Here is a 16,868-nt window from a genome sequence, read left to right as displayed (position 1 = left end):
TAATCAAGTCAGTTAGCATCATGAGTTAGCAGCCAACAGCCGCCAAGCGATGACGTACATCCGGTTAGATGTCAAACTTGCGAAGTGCCTGACAGTTGAAGAGGACGGTGGGATCATAAACCGATCGGAACAAGGTGGTTGTTCATTAACTTTAACTCGCTATCTTCAGTAATCGTGATTGTGTATTTTTTTGCGGCCAGACTCGAACTTGACTTTATCTTTCTAGACTTTTCTGCGAGCTTGTTTACTTAAAAGGTTATTTTTGTTTACTTTGGGGCGGCTAAACGTTGTTACCTGTCTTCTCGCGATTACTTCAAACTGGCTGTCTTTCCGGAGTAACAAACAAACAAAAAAACCTGCTTACGTTGATCTCAATGTAGTTCACTTGTCAGTGTACACAAAACGAACAAAGCCCTATAATAGTACAGTATACGAGTGTATTTTAACGTTAAGCTATATGGAATTTGGTGAAATTTAAAACAAAATTGGGTCATTTAGGGACGTTTTCCTCATAGTAGGTGTGTTATGCAGTGCATGAAGCCCATCGTGTTGCCTATACAGAGTGACAGCTGTGTATGTGAGTACATGTGCGTGTGACAGAAAAGTGTTGAGCTCAAGTGTCCTTGCCACAACTTGTCATAATAAAAATAGTCTGAGGAAGATCATCATATGTCTGACTGAGACGGTAAAATAACGAAAAGTGGTTGTTACTCTACTTTCAAGATGGTGTGATTATCAACTCAAAATTATTTATAGAGCTGCAGTTGTAACAAAGTGCTGTACATAAGGTCAAACATAAAACAAAGAACGAAATTAAAAAAAAAAGACTACGAATAATAATCAGTAAAAGTACAAAATCTTTCTTCTTTCCTCTCTTCTTTCTTATCGCTTATGCATACCAGCAGAATTATTCAGGCTCAAGAAGAAAGCGTCCTATGTGGAGATTTTGCAATTCAGTCGGCAATAGTTGAGTCATGGAATCAATCAATCTCTCTCACTCTCTCTTTCACGAAGTTTGTTTAATTCATGCTTATCTGCATTACAGGCAGTCCAGCACCATGTCTTTTATTTTTGACTGGCTCTATAGAGGCTTCAACAGCGTCCTGCAACTGTTAGGTATTGTACAAAAATGAGTAATATTGTCAATAATGCCATTCTATACTGTAGAAACATCCGTTCTGTTCAAATTTCGAGGCAATTTTCCCCTTTGGATAAAATGGAAAGAGAACAAATTTGTTCTCATGCTATCATAAAACTTTTCCTAACAATACACATGAATACAAACTGTGTCTATCCACGGTGTGCAGGATTGTACAAGAAGTCTGGCAAGTTGGTGTTCCTTGGATTGGACAACGCTGGCAAAACGACATTACTGCACATGCTCAGAGACGACAGGCTGGGCCAGCACGTACCAACGCTGCACCCAAGTATCTATCTGTCTGTCTGTCATCCATCTATCCAAGATCTTTCCGTCTATATATTATTTTTGTTGTTGTTGTTGTTCTTGTACTGCCATAAAGAAGGAATATGGCCCTAATCTGCCACGCTGGCCCAATGCGTGTTGGCAGATTGCCCAAACTTAGTCCCATAGTTTTACCTGCAGTTAAGCCCCTAAGCGACGACAACGCGTTTGGCATTCGTAGTCCAAGTTTCACCACCGTAAGTGACCCTAAATGCCCAAGTTATACAAAGACTACATGTAACCCAAAGGAACATGGCACGCCAAGTGTTGAAAATAAGCATTCGCGACAAGAAAAGATGCAGTTGAATAAGACAGGAGACTCGAGTTACCGATGTCATTCAAAAAAATAAAAAGCCTTAAATGGAAATGGGCTGGCTACGTTGCCCGAAGAGCTGACAAAAGGCCACAGAAACTATCAATTGGATATCACTGGACACAAAGCGACCATGGCGAAGACCTAAAAGTAGATGGATGGATGAAATCATTAAACACACCGGAATACACTGGCCACAAATTGCAAAATGTCGTAGTGGTTGGAAACGTAACGAAGAGGCCTTAATCCTGCAGTGGATAGATAATGGCTGATGATGATCCATTTATTCTTAACCTGGGTTCTATCTATCCCTAGGGGTTCGCTGAATCAGTCTCACGGGTTCAGGTCAAGACACACTCGTCTGTTCTGTTCACCCCACTCATATGATTCGAGATGTCATACTCCGATCATTGGCTGCAGCTGGTCACGCCACATTGCTGGCCATAGTATTTGGTGTCACCAAATCATAGCGTCTTATTACTAAGAAAGCCTTTGGGATACTCATACTGTATCTTTGCAAGCAAACCTTTTCATGGATGGTAGACAAAAACAAGAATAAGGAACAGAATTTGTTTCAAAACTGTAAAAGTAAAAACTGATATTTGCCACGGTCAAACCACACATTTCTGAACTTCTCTCTGGAAGGCAGAAGCAAAAGTCACATTGATTTGCAGTACATTGTTTGGATGTGTTTTTTTTGTTTAATTCATATTTTGTTGGATCTGTTTTTAAACAAGCCTTTTGTATACAACTGATGAATGGTTCTTTTTGTGCACTAATCTACATACTTAAAGCTCAAAGTTTGTATGTCCGTTATCAAAGAACCGCCCACGCGCACGCCCCCGAACACTCCTGCACGTTCTCGCACGCCTCTGCACGCTCTGGCACGTTTTGCACGTTCCTGCATGACTTCAAGGTTTCAACGCCCTCTTTAAATGCCAAACTAATAATACATAGCATGACAGGTAATTCTTACTATTACATGCGACCAAGGACATGCAAAAACATGCAGAAACATGTAATATAAGTGGAGGCTTATAGCAAAACCTGCAAAAACGTGCCAGAACGTGCAAGAAAATGTTTTTGCGCTAGAAAGTTCTTTGAAAACGGACACACAAACTTTGAGCTTTAAGTATATAGATAGATGTTGCCTAACGTGATTGAAGCTATTATAATCACAGGTCCTTCTAAAGGTGAGACAGAATTTCTACCCCGAATACCACTTTATAATGATTTACCAGTTCAATTCAGAAGGCTTCAGTTTCCAATATCAATTTGTTTTGCAAACGGAATACACTGGCAACAAGTCACAAGGTCAGTCTCTGAAAGTTGCTAGATTGGATTTGCGTTCTCCATGTTTTTCTTATAGGCAGTTTTATGTTGGTTGCTCAAGGGCTGGCAGATCTAATGATTTGTGTATACTGGCAGAGAATAAGATCACAAAAAATATTGTCTATCCTGAAGCATTGCAAAAAAAAAAAAACTTGAACTGTTTGATGTGTACAATATTATTGCATGTGAACTATTTATGAGGTTTGGAGTACTGGGCTTTCCGCAGGAACCAGAGTGTTAAGGCGCCCGGAGGGCGACTAACCCGCTAATACAACCCCAATTCCAATGAAGCTGGGACGTTTTGTTAAACATGAATAAAAACATAATACAATTATTTGCAAATCATGTTCAACCTATATTTAATTGAATACACTACTAGATATTTAATGTTCAAACTGACAGACTTTATTGTTTTTAGCAAATAATCATTAACTTAGAATTTTATGGCTGCCACACATTCCAAAAATGCTGGGACAGGTGGCAAAAAAGACTGAGGAAGTTGAGGAATGCTCATCAAACACCTGTTTGGAACATCCCACAGGTGAAAAGGCTAATTGGGAACAGGTGGGTGCCATGGTTGGGTATAAAAGGAGCTTCCCTGAATTGCTCAGTCATTCACAAATAAAGATGGGGCAAGGTTCACATCTTTGTGAACAAATGCGTGAGTAAATAGTCAAACAGTTTAAGGACAATGTTCCTCAACATGCAATTGCAAGAAATTTAGGGATTTCATCATCTACGGTCCATAATATCATCAAAAGGTTCAGAGAAGCTGGATAAATCACTGCATGTAAGCGGCAAGGCCAAAAACCAACATTGAATATCCGTGACCTTCGATCCCTCAGGCGGCACTGCATCAAAAAACGACATCAATGTGTGAAGGCTATCACCACATGGGCTCAGGAACACTTCAGAAAACCAATGTCAGTAAATACAGTTCGGCGCTACAACCATAAGTGCAACGTGAAACTCTACGATGCAAAGCAAAAGCAATTTTATCAACAACACCCAGAAACGCCGCCAGCTTCTCTGGGCCCGAGCTCATTTAAGATGGACTGATGCAAAGTGGAAAAGTGTTCTGTGGTCCGACGAGTCCACATTTCAAATTGTGGACGGCGTGTCCTCCGGGCCAAAGAAGAAAAGAACCATCCGGACTGTTATGGACGCAAAGTTAAGGGTACGGGGCTGTGTTAGTGCCAATGGCATGGGTAACTTACACATCTGTGAAGGCACCATTAATGCTGAAAGGTACATACAGGTTTTGGAGAAACATATGCTGCCATCCAAGCAACAGCCTTTTCATGGACGCCCCTGCTTATTTCAGCAAGACAATGCCAAACCACATGCTGCACGTGTTACAACAGCGTGGCTTCGTAGTATAAGAGTGCGGGTACTAGACTGCCCTGCCTGCAGTCCAGACCTGTCTCCCATTGAAAATGTGTGGCGCATTATGAAGCGTAAGATACAACAACGGAGACCCCGGACTGTTGAACAGCTGAAGCTGTACATCAAGCAAGAATGGGAAACAATTCCACCTACAAAGCTTCAACAATTAGTGTCCTCAGTTCCCAAACGTTTATTGAATGTTGTTAAAAGAAAAGGTGATGTAACACAGTGGTAAACATGACCCTGTTCCAGCTTTTTTGGAACGTGTTGCAGCCATAAAATTCTGAGATCATGATTATTTTCTAAAAACAATAAAGTTTATCAGTTTGAACATTAAATATCTTGTCTTTGTAGTGTATTCAATTAAATATAGGTTGAACATGATTTGCAAATCATTGTATTCTGTTTTTATTTATGTTTAACACAACTTCATTGGAATTGGGATTGTAATATTTTACCAATTACATAGGATTTGGTAAATGCACATATGAAACTTTCAGGGTTCTGTACCTCAAAGAAAGAACCACTGATCTAATCCATCCATCCATCCTGTATATCAATCATCTCATGCCACTGCTTTATGTCTGTCCTCAGCATCTGAGGAGCTGACCATCGCTGGAATGACATTTACCACATTTGACTTGGGCGGTCACACACAAGGTAAGGAGAAAAGTGATCCTGTTTGTCAACTGGCAACCTTGGACTAACCACATTGTTTTTATTTTTTTTATTTTTAAATCTGTCTCAGCACGACGCATCTGGAAGAACTACCTCCCAGCCATAAACGGTATCGTTTACATGGTGGACTGTGCTGATCATGAGCGACTAGCAGAGGCTAAAGTAGAGCTGGATGTGAGCTTGAATCTGACCTTTCTCCCCTTTTACATCACACATTTATAATCATATACTGTATAAACATGACTTTTCTTCTTCTGTGTTCAGGCGCTTTTGACAGATGACACCATCTCAAATGTGCCGGTTCTCATCCTGGGAAACAAAATCGATCGTCCGGAGGCCGTCAGCGAGGATGCGCTTCGTGGGATATTCGGTCTGCACGGACACACAACTGGCAAGGTGACCAACACGTGACATTAACATCCAGCAAAGATCTTTTTTTTTTTTTTTACCTTTTAGTTATACAGGTAAGGAAATTGAGAACACATTCTCATTTGCAATGCCAACTCAGCAGCAGACTAGCATCAATATGCATATAATAGCATTAGCATAGATTTCATTTTAGTTTTTAATCTTCTGTTCTGTAGCCACTTCGACACTGACACTTCAGTTCAGCCTTTTTTACATGTCTCATGTATGAATGGCACCGACGCCAAAGACACTATAAAGACAATTTTCTGCCTTTGTAGTAGTAGTATCATCAAAGCAGTAACATAGGCGGGACGCCAACTGTGTGTAAGGGAATTCCGCATTGCTGGGACAGGAGTGGTAAATTTAACGCCTGACATGCACATCTCTTGTTGCTATTAAAAAAAGGTCCAACTTCTTTCTCTATACAGTGGTTTGGGAATTTATTTATCTAATTGCGCCGCCTGTGCCTTTTACACAGAACCCAGCGATGCAGGGTATTGCGCTTACACACGTCGATATGACACCGCCGCAATCAGATTCTTAGTGTATTTCCTCAAATCGTGGCTATCCATCTAATGCCATGCTGGGTTCTGTGTAAAAGGCACAGGCGGCACAATTACCGATCTGATGCTGCAGTTACATGGGCTCTGTACTTAAAGGAGGCTTGTGTATATGTACACAGTAGATGTGTTTCTTTTTTAGGGCAAAGTGTCACTGAAGGAGCTGAATTTGAGGCCAATGGAGATTTTTATGTGCAGCGTGCTGAAGAGACAAGGATACGGAGAAGGATTCCGCTGGCTGTCCCAATATATAGACTGATTCGAAGCAAATTGATCCAAATTTCAATGCTGATTTATAAAACAACACGACCTGCAATTGGAGAGAGATTTTATTTATATACCTGTATGATTTGGACCGTGCTAACTGGGAATACATTTCAGGATGTGGACAATATATTCTTTCATCATGCAACAGCAAGTCAATGGTAACCTATTGAGTGAAGCCAAGGATCCTCATGCTGTGTCCCCCCCCCACTTTTGGGTGCCATAGAGAAAGTGTCATCAACAAGCGAGTCAGCTTCTGACCCGCTGCTTATTTTTAGCGGCTGGTGTTGACTTACAGCAAAGGTCGGTTTGTTTAAAGTTTTGCAGACCGTGTGAAGACACACACTGGTGCCATTGAAACACGTTGAACGGTGTATCCAATTACTCACTTGTAATGTATGCAAGGTTTTGGGGGGTTATTTTGAAAACTGGTTTTACCACGAATAGTGTAAAGTGCTTTAATTTACTCTCATTTTTTGCTGTGAGATTCACGACAGCACAGTGTTATATAGTTGAAGTTTACAATGAAGTTGGTATATATGATGTGGATAATTCCTACAAGACTGGAGTACTTTGTGATTATTAGCTGCTCACCACATGCAGTGATATTATGAGAGTACTTCCATGGTGGTGCTTACAATTAGGCTATAAAATATATATATTTGTGAAAGTAATGGTTGATGTGTTTTTAAATATTATTTGTACATAAGTATTTATATATTCACATTATGCTCTGAAGCTGTTACAAAAGATGGGTAAAATTGTTATTGATGCTGGGTCAGAATAAACACTTTCTACAAACTTTTTGCTGCTTTTTCATGATTTATTAAATTTGTTTTTAAATCAAATCTTAGCATTATAGTTATATAGGCCCCAAAACTACACTTTAAATTATCATAGTAGTATTAGTATTTTGGAGTGAGTATACTTATACTTTTAAAATATATAATACATAAAATATACAATATTTTAGTTTTTGTTTTGTTAAATTGATATGTTCGTGGCACGGTGGCCGACTGGTTAGAGCGTCAGCCTCACAGTTCTGAGGACCCGGCTTCAATCCCCGGCCCCGCCTGTGTGGAGTTTGCATGTTCTCCCCGTGCCTGCGTGGGTTTTCTCCGGGCACTCCAGTTTCCTCCCACATCCTAAAAACATACATTAATTGGAGACTCTAAATTGCCCGTAGGCATAACTGTGAGTGCGAATGGTTGTTTGTTTCTATGTGCCCTGCGATTGGCTGGCAACCAGTTCAGGGTGTACCCCGCCTCCTGCCCGATGACAGCTGAGATAGGATCCAGCATGCCCGCGACCCTAGTGAGGAGAAGCGGCTCAGAAAATGGATGGATGGATGGATGATATGTTCGTATACATTTAGGGTAAGGTAATTTAATTTGACATGTTTCTGTATGGGCGGCACGGTAGCCGACTGGTTAGAGCGTCTGGCTCACAGTTCTGAGGACTGGGGTTCACTGAGAACCCCCCCCCCCCCCCCCACCGTGTGGAGATTGCATGTTCTCCACGTGCCTGTGTGGGTTTTCTCCGGGCACTCCAGTTTCCTCCCACATCCCAAAAACATGCATGATAGGTTAATTGACAACTCTAAATTGCCCGTAGGTGTGAATGTGAGTGCAAATGGTTGTTTGTTTATATGTGCCCTGCGGTTGGCAGTTCAGGGTGTACCCCGCCTCCTACCCGATGATAGCTGGGATAGGCTCCAGCACGCCCGCGACCCTAGTGAGGAGAAGTGGCTCAGAAGATGGATGGATGTTTCTCTATGACGAATAGTCAAGAAAAGAAAATTCACAAGAGTTTTTCGCTAATCACAATTGGACGGAAAGTGTCAGCACTTTCTGCGCGCAGTTAGACGAGTCCTTAGTCAACGGTCAATTGTATCTCTCCTACAAACTACATTTTAAATCACATAATAAAACATATATCATTTTAAAATATTTTTTAAATGTATACATTTACCTCATGGGGCGATTTCCTCATTCCAGCCAATCACAACAACCGGTAAGCGTCGTAGTTGTCCTTATCACGAGCCAATCAGACCGTCTGTCAATTTTTGCTCCCTACAAAGAGCATTTTAATAACGTTAGTATTATATTGTAGAGAATATATATATATGTAATTTAAAATATGATTTAAATGTATACATTATAATAATTCGTTATTTTTAAAAATAATAAATGTAAAGAAAATGCACTGGAAAACCCGCCTTCTAGATTCCCATCGGCCGGTAAGTGTCGTCTTTTCCAGAGAGCCAATCAGATGAGACCACAGTCAGTCTATTTTATATGCCCTAGTAACTACAATTTAAATCATCACAGCATTAGTGTATTATAGTGTAGCATATATATCATTTACATTAACCTCACAAGGTAATTTTCATATTTCGTTCTATGAAAATGCACCGGAAAACCCACCTTCTTTGAACCGTCATCATTTCCCAGAAGCAACAAGCCGAGAGCAGGAAGTTGTCGCGGGGGAAAAAAAAAAAAGGCTTTTTTTTTTTTTTTTACATTCAGGTTGAAATTGTTCATGACGAGTCTTTTTTTAACATCTCAGTGCGGTGGTTGTGTTGCCACCGCTGCGTGTTTTATTTAAACGTCACATTTCAACTTCTCTCTATGTAAACATTGTTAAGGGCCGACATGGGCAAAGTTCACCTGGTCGGCTAACACCATCATGGAGGTAAACGACGTGGCGAGGTGCTGCTGTGTTGTTACCTTGACTGAGGCTTTTTCTGCTCGCGTGCTCGTAAGCTTTAGCGGCGTTGTTATCTATCCCAGCACCGGAGTGGTGATAAGCACCGGCCTGCCGTTTTTTCGTTTCATTACAGACGAAAAGTCCACTGATGCTAGCGAGCGTCGCTTCCTTTTACGTCACAACTTCCGCGACAACCTTAAAATTGGCGTCAGCTTTCCTTCCCGGGGTCACGTTGAGGCCAATGCATGCGGAGTTGGTGAAATTCGCTCACCCAGTAGAAGCTACAGGGCACAGGAGCATGAAGCCGAGTTGCTGATGCTGGTCAACTGTGAGGAGTTCAAACAGACTTTCCAGGCACTTTTCCATCAGGCTGACCAGTGGCGTTTCCACGGCGACGAGGATGATGACCTGATCCGCGATGCCGACTACCTCAGCTGGTTTGCTGTGCTCAAGGCGAGTGCGCCGCACCCGGGCGCTGTCTCCTGGCGGAGGAGCTCGTCTCTTCAGAAAGGCTCCCCGGTAGTCGCCTGCGGCTCGCCGTTCGGTTCCCTCTGCTCGGACCTCTTCAACGGCACCGTGAGCAGGGGCGTCATCAGTAACCTGGCGGGTGAGCACAACGCCATCATCCTCACAGACGCCCGCTGCTTGCCCGGCACGGAGGGCGGCGGCCTGTTTGTGATGGAAGATGATCGCCTGCACCTGGCCGGGGTGATCGTGTCGCCGTTCGGCTGGAAGGCCAACGAGTGGATTGGACTCACGCTCGTCTGTTCCGTCCACTTGATCCTCAGGAACGTTGTCCAGTGTGCTGACATTGGGGATCCGCTCCGAGATGTCTGGCTTCACCCCACAGAGGTCTTCACGACCCAAAAGTCCAATGTGGGCGAGTACCCGATTGTGTGCTTGGTGGACAGCGGACATCAGTGGGGTTCAGGGGTCCTCGTGACCTCGGAGCTGGTTTTAACCTGCCGACACGTTGTCAATGGGAAGTCCACGGTCGCTCTCAAGTTCTACCACAAAGACAGGTGCAGCTAACCATATACAGTATAACAGGAGATCAAGCCATGCCTCGAATAGTGAAAAATCATGAATAATTGTTGCCCCCCCGCCCCCAATATGTTTATAATTGCTTTTATTAATACTGTATCTTGTATTTGATGAAAAACACCTTGTGGCATCTTGGTGCCAAGGAAGTATGGTGAAGTGAGGAGAGGAGCTTCTATTAGGCCGGCTAAAGCTGTCTAATCCAAAAGTGGTGCTTTGCTACCATCTTGTGGCTTCAATAGGCAATTATGAACCTTTTTTGGAAGGTGTCAGTTCCTGTTGTTTACGACAGGGTTCGGTCCCTGTTTAGCTATTTGCACGGGAATAGTGTAGTTTAAATTGTAAATATTTCACAAACTATGATCCCAAAACACGTAAGTTTACAGTAAACCCCCCTCTATTGCGGGGGTTACTTCCCCCCCGCCGCGGTAAGTGAAAATCTGCAAAATAGTATACCGTTTTTAAATACACCTGGTTGGCATGTTTTCATAACATTTATGGTGCCTAGAATTTATTTCTGTCTTAAAACAATACAAACACATTAAGTCAAGTTTATTTGCATAACACTTAATAACGAAAGAGTCTCAAAGGCCTTCACAGGCCCGCAGTTGACATAGATTGACAAGATCTCCTAATCTAAACAGCCCAATTGGACAAGGCAAGACTCAGAGCCCATTTGGGGAGAAAATAAGAAACCTTGAGAAAGAAGAACACACACACAAAAAAAAGTGAAATAGTGCAAAAACTGAACCGGGATATGGTGCGTGTTCACTTATTTCAAACTCATCTCAAGACTTTCACTCACAACATAAAATGGCTTACAGATGGTATGTATGATAATAAGAAAATTGCGCTGGAAGTGCACATATACATTCACATTCAGTGAAAATTTCTCCGTAACTTCCGCAAACAACCCAGGCTAAACTTAGCTCCTCCCATACGAAATTCATCTCTCAGGTGAGAAATATCACTTCAGCATACAGTGGAACACTTGCATGGAGCTGCTGTAGACCACACCTCACGCTCAAACACTTACACACAGACTAACCAGCCAACCTGACTCCAGCTCCTGAGTGTCACTAGGCCACACCCCTTAAGGGCACATATCCAACACAGGAATACTACAGTACATACAGTAAGTACACTTAATAAAACCAGGTTATTGCTTTACAGTCACTTTAATTATTTTTTTAATACAATTAAGTGCTATTTTTATTTATTAAAAATATAACTACAAAATTGTGGTATTTTGGGGGGCCTGGAACAGATTAATGGCCTGGAACAGATTAATTTCAATGGGCAAAATTGATTTGATATACAAAAATATTGGAGTTACGAGCATGGTCACGGAACCAATTAAACTCTTAAGTCAAGGTACCGCAGTATTTCCATGACATCAGGTCCTATTGAGACAGGGCTTTGGCAGCATCTTAGGGTGTTTCAGAAAGAGCAGAAACCTTTTCAGTGAATAGCTGGGGATAGGTTCTACAGAAAAACAACGGAAATGCATGTAGCATGCACGAATTTGTGAATAGTGAACCAAGAAAATGCGGGGGATTTCTGGATCTCCAATATCCAGATGGCAAATGGCGAATGGTAAATGGACTGCACTTATATAGCACTTTATCTACACTATCACTGTGCCCAAAGCACTTTACAAAGCCTCACATTCACTCACTCACACACACACATTCATACACCAATGGGAGACTGCTGCCATGCAAGGCCCTGCCAGGCTCACTGGGAGCAGGCTTCAGTGTCTTGCCCAAGGACACTTCAACATGTGGACAGTTGTAGCTGGGATTCGAAGGGTCACTGGACGACCTGCGCTACCTACTGAGCCACAGAGGAAACCAAGAGGAGGAAACAAGTCCCAAATGCTGAATCTCTTATGTTGAATATTTTCATATGTTTCAGAGTCCTCGACAGCGTGGGCAACGTCCTCTTCTCCACTAAAGCGTCGTCACCCTACGATGTCGCTGTGGTGCGGCCCAGGGAATCCATCTTGGATGTCGTCGTCCCTCGAATGGCTCACGAGTTCAACACAGGTTTGTCAGTTTATTGGATACATAAGCAATTATAGGCAATGCGGAGTTATTGTTTGAGTTCAGGTGAATACAATAGGTGAAAATCTGTGATATAGAGAAACCAAAAAGAGGTTTATATTGTTTTACTGCTCCCACACACTTTAATTTGAACTTATTAAAGTATACTTTTTAAACACACTGTACATGTATTTTCAAACCCCACCAAAAAATTGCAAGCATAAAATAAAATACTGTACTTCTTTTTAGTTTCTGTGTACTTGCGTGTCCCTGAAGAAGTGGTGTGTGATTGGCAAGTTTGCATGTGAGTGTCTGGGGGGGACCTGTGGCTGACAGCAGCGCCTGCGTGCATGTATGCATTGCTTTCATTTTAATGTTTGCCAAGCTTTCAATAAATAGCTGAAAAGTGCATTAGTTACTGTGCCCAGACTTCAGGGACAGCCTGTGATGAATAATTAATATTTTGGTCTCTACCCGTAGGTGAATGTGTGTTGGTGGTGGGCTATGGCGGGCTGGGCCGCCGGTGCGGCCCGTCACTGACCTGCGGTGTCCTCTCTAAAGCCATCAGTCTCCACCGTCAGACCATAATGTTTCAGACCACTTGCGCAGTTCAGGCAGGGGCCAGCGGGGGTGCTGTGGTGCGAGCATCAACAGGAGAGCTGCTAGGTGATAACCCGACTAGAAAACTGCAAAAGTACACTCACAGATACTTGTCTAAAAACAGAATTATTGATTCAACTCCTTCAGTGAAAGTAAAACTACAGACTGAAATGTACTTAAGGACAAAAGTAAAAATACATTTTTACTGTCGATCATATACAATACCCCTTTGAGAACTTGGCATCACAGGAAAAAAACAAATTGCACCCAATAGTTTCCCTCTTTTATTATCTTGCATAGTGCTCGTACTGAGAAGAAGAGTAAAAAAAGAAAAACAAATCACTGGACGCTATCAAGACAATGTGTTCCCATATCTTTGCTAATGTTGTGAATTGACAAAAAGAAAATGCTAAATTAGCTAATGATAATGGCAGGATAAAAAATACACATTACTTCGATGCTTTCTTCAGATTAGATGGAGAATTTTTGAGAAGCAGCTGGCGGGTTTTAGGCTGGCACACGACAACGCATTCGGCATGGATCATTCTCGGAGCCGAGAACGTCAAACAATTCTCTTAAGGCCATGGACGGGGAATATTTTTCTTCTCCGAATCTGTTGGTGTTGTCGTTAATGCTCTCACCACGGACCTCCATGTCACTGCTGTTCCTGTTTTTTCTACCTTATAAGTCCCCAAGATCTCAAAGCAATCAATCAAGATCTAAACCACAGTTAACTTAAATGTTCTTTATTCACGTCGTATTTTAGGTCGTGTCGACATCCGTGGAGATTAAAAAAGTAATTAGTCTATTTGGTAGAGAAGGTTTGAGAGTACAGCTGTCTATTTTGAAGTAGGAATAAAAGTAAAATTGTCAGGAACATACTCAAATAAAGTAGAAATACAGTTAACCCTCGCTCTTCATGGGGGCTAGGGACTGAGCCCTGTCACGAATGGCAATAATCTCTTAACTGACACAGAAAGGAGTTTGTAATTGTGCCAAAAGATGGTGGCAAAGCACTTAGAATGGCGAGGACCATAAAGCCTCAACTTCATGCATCTAGCATGTACACAATCATGAACCCATGTTACATAAGCGACTATTTTATTCAGTAGTTAGTTATTTAACACAAACAAACCAACTTCACATGATGAGCCATCAAGTATTAGCCACTAACGTGGCAAACAAATAGGCGCACTATCACTTTATGTGGTATTAAGTCATTAAACTCACCTTTTGGAATTTACAAACAATAATACATGTTGGGGAATATAGCCAAATAGTAATGACAACGTAGACTACACCGGATTTTTGAAATTGCTGTGGGAGAGAAGCGGAAACATACTTTCACTTTTGGTGAGGTGCATTCAAGGACCGCCAACAAAATAGGACAACTCAAACGCAGACCGATAATAAAAAAAAAAACGCAGACCAATAATAAAAGAAAATGATTAACCCTAAAAACAACACCAAGATTCCATTAGATGGGTCAAAGGAATAATTTGATTGATTGATTTTTGATACAAAAACAACAAATAAATGAGTTTTTTAGTGACTAACTGATGATAGGTTCCAAAAGAAAACTCAGCGAATGCCGAGTCATGAAAATGCGGGGTTCCCTCTACCTGAAAAATGTACTTAAGTACAAAGTATTTGTAATAATTTGAGCATGGCTTAAAATTGCAGGGATCGTATCCAGCAACACAAGGGATTTGTCCACCAAGGTAACCTACCCCCACCTCAACTTCTGCGTTCCAGTGAGCGTGCTGCAGGGACCGCTGCACCGCTTTAGTCGGCTTGGGGACGTGACGGCGTTTGACGCGCTGGATGCCGCAGAGGAACAAGTGAAAAGGGTGTGGAGGCTACAAGATACACAAAGCAAACTGTAGGTGCAATGTGACAATAGCCACAGAGCCAGAACGACAATGTGACATATGAACACTGGAATGGGCCTGGTTTGGTACAAAATAAGTGATACAACGAACTCCACATAAATTACATTCACGAGCAGAAGACAAGTTTAACACTTCCACAGTATTCTAGCAATACCGATAAAATACCACTAGGTGACAATATCGCTCTGCAAGCACCTTCCTCCTTTAGTGTCTTCAAAGGGTGAGTATTTTATTTGTATCTTTAGTAGTCAAGGTCTCGTTGGGTACCTTGAATGGCGGTTAAGATTGTGACTAAAAGGGGACATGTTATGGAAAACTGACTTTTGTTTCTACAGTATATATAAAAAAAACTCAGAGGAACAAAAAGAAAAGATAAACAACCTAGAAAATATTTTTTTGTTAGCTAATTTCTAAAAATGTCTGAGCCTTGCTGAGTTGTGATGGTACAAGTTGGCTCATTTACATAATTGCTGCCCCATACTGAGTTTCTCCACCCATGACTTGGAAGCTTGACTCGGCAAAGATCTGCCATTTTCAAACCACGGATGGACTGAATGGAAAAATTATGTCAAAGCCAAAAGATAAGCAGAGCTGCAATGTTAGGACAGATTAGCATTTAGCGTCTGATAAACGGCACATACTTAAATGTTTGATGAAACGGGGGGTATTTATGCTTGGCCATGTGTCCGCTTTATGCGCCACACGCACCTATCGGCTACACTAATTGACTAGTAATTTGGCGGCTTGGGATGAAGTGCTGCATCCAGGAGTGAACATTCAAATTATGTACATTTTTCGCTTTATACTCAGATGTTTGAGAACAAGAAGCCACTCGCCTCGTTGCAACAAGGTAGCGCCGCCCCCGGTCGTCCGGGTTATGAAAGCCCATTGGCCCCGTAGTACACATGGGCCGGGTGAGCAGTAGCTCATTTATATGAGACAGAACCGCCCACTCAAAACTAAATGATTTCAAGTTGATGTGTGCCATAATCTTGTGTTTTTGACAGACATTTTAAATTGTGAAAAAATGGCAAATATGTCTTCTTTAAAACATTGGCTGTACAAATCAAGTGATTTAAAATAAAAGCTACTCGTGTATCAATCAGCATGTAACATTTTGCTATATTATGTGCAATATTGTAACAGCAATTTTCTTATTTTTTTGACAGTCCATGGCACTGTAGCTTATAAATAAGTGTTTGGAAACTTGTTTGCTCAACCATATGTTTGAATTTTCCCTGTCGTTCCTTTTCCGCCAGGCTGGAAACATGTCAGCATATGAAAGTGTTCAAGTAATAATTGGCTGACAGGTTGCACAGAATGATTGGTCCCATTGGGTAACAGAGACTCAGACATCTGCTAGAGGGGATCGTTCGCTCCTAGCACAACACACTTGGTTTTCACCCACGTATGATCCGTGTGTTACACTTTTTGTATACCGTCGGATTCAACAGTTCTAAATAGAGTTTACGTCAGCATACAGACTGAATAGGGACCCAACACGAGCGTCACGTTGCATGTCGTTGCTTTACAAGGAAAAGCATGCATCTCCAGTTCTGACTAATTTTTATCCAAAAGACCCCCAAAAATATTTGCGTTTTTTTTTAGGGGGGATGAAAACACAAAAACTGACAATTTTGCGTGAACTGGTTCACATTAAAAAGTGCTTGTTTTTATGTAACATCTAAAAGTGATTTATGGGTTGAAGCTGTATTAATTTTGCAAAATGGAAAAAAAATCGTAATTATAGTAACAAAACATTTTAAACAAGGAAAAAGTCATGCATTGCAATATGACGAGTAAAAAGTCCTAACCACATAATCAGAATTAAAAAGTCATTACCAGAAAAATCATTTTATGATAGGTCATAGTACTGCGAGTAAAAGCTTTCATTTTATGAGAATAAAGACAACATTACGAGAATAAATGATATAATTCAGTTGGAAAATTAAGAGAAAACAAATCACCATTTTATGACAATATTGTAGTATGAGAAAAAGTAGTCATTTTCTGAAAATAGTTGTAAATTAAGAGAAAAAGGAATATTACAAGACTCACAGTATTACAAGAATAACAGAATATTATGAGAAATAACTCATGACAGAGAAGTCGTAATATTACAAGAAAAACGTAATCATATGAGAATAAAGTCAATAATAGCAGAAATTCTGACTCGGC

At 41.3% G+C, this 16,868-nt stretch overlaps 2 protein-coding genes and 1 long non-coding RNA gene across 4 annotated transcripts; 2 read left to right on the top strand and 1 right to left on the bottom strand.

Moving 5' to 3' along the window:
• The first annotated feature begins 28 nt into the window (after positions 1–28).
• sar1ab (secretion associated, Ras related GTPase 1Ab) lies at positions 29–7,204 on the top strand. The gene is made up of 7 exons (XM_061690697.1): positions 29–134; positions 1,046–1,116; positions 1,308–1,427; positions 5,088–5,153; positions 5,242–5,345; positions 5,436–5,567; positions 6,282–7,204. Exons 2-7 carry the CDS (start codon positions 1,059–1,061, stop codon positions 6,396–6,398), a joined length of 597 nt encoding a protein of 198 aa, XP_061546681.1. The 5' UTR covers positions 29–134; positions 1,046–1,058; the 3' UTR covers positions 6,399–7,204.
• On the bottom strand, positions 5,453–9,286 carry LOC133410014 (uncharacterized). Its single transcript, XR_009769481.1, has 3 exons — positions 9,133–9,286; positions 8,375–8,475; positions 5,453–5,559 (listed from the first exon to the last, which is right to left on the bottom strand). It is a non-coding gene; the product is annotated as an uncharacterized LOC133410014 (long non-coding RNA).
• Positions 8,931–16,150, top strand: tysnd1 (trypsin like peroxisomal matrix peptidase 1). 2 transcript variants are annotated; one of them, XM_061690694.1, is made up of 4 exons: positions 8,931–10,134; positions 12,071–12,201; positions 12,679–12,864; positions 14,482–16,150. In XM_061690694.1, the coding sequence occupies exons 1-4, from the start codon at positions 9,092–9,094 to the stop codon at positions 14,682–14,684; spliced, it is 1,563 nt and encodes a 520-aa protein (XP_061546678.1). In that variant the 5' UTR covers positions 8,931–9,091; the 3' UTR covers positions 14,685–16,150. The 2 variants fall into 2 exon arrangements, with proteins under 2 accessions (XP_061546678.1, XP_061546679.1); XM_061690695.1 differs by lacking the exon at positions 12,679–12,864.
• The last annotated feature ends 718 nt before the right edge of the window (positions 16,151–16,868 follow it).

Source organism: Phycodurus eques, chromosome 11 (assembly GCF_024500275.1).
Source record: "Phycodurus eques isolate BA_2022a chromosome 11, UOR_Pequ_1.1, whole genome shotgun sequence".
NCBI lineage: Eukaryota > Metazoa > Chordata > Actinopteri > Syngnathiformes > Syngnathidae > Phycodurus > Phycodurus eques.
This window is presented reverse-complemented; position numbering and strand designations above follow the sequence as displayed.

Coding starts and splice junctions, on each gene's coding strand:
- sar1ab (XM_061690697.1), top strand. CDS start 1,059: ATGTCTTTTATTTTTGACTGGCTCTATAGAGGCTTCAACAGCGTCCTG. Junction 1,117..1,307: donor CAGCGTCCTGCAACTGTTAG/GTATTGTACAAA, acceptor CACGGTGTGCAG/GATTGTACAAGAAGTCTGGC. Junction 5,346..5,435: donor AGGCTAAAGTAGAGCTGGAT/GTGAGCTTGAAT, acceptor TTCTGTGTTCAG/GCGCTTTTGACAGATGACAC.
- tysnd1 (XM_061690694.1), top strand. CDS start 9,092: ATGGAGGTAAACGACGTGGCGAGGTGCTGCTGTGTTGTTACCTTGACT. Junction 10,135..12,070: donor AAGTTCTACCACAAAGACAG/GTGCAGCTAACC, acceptor CATATGTTTCAG/AGTCCTCGACAGCGTGGGCA. Junction 12,202..12,678: donor GGCTCACGAGTTCAACACAG/GTTTGTCAGTTT, acceptor CTCTACCCGTAG/GTGAATGTGTGTTGGTGGTG.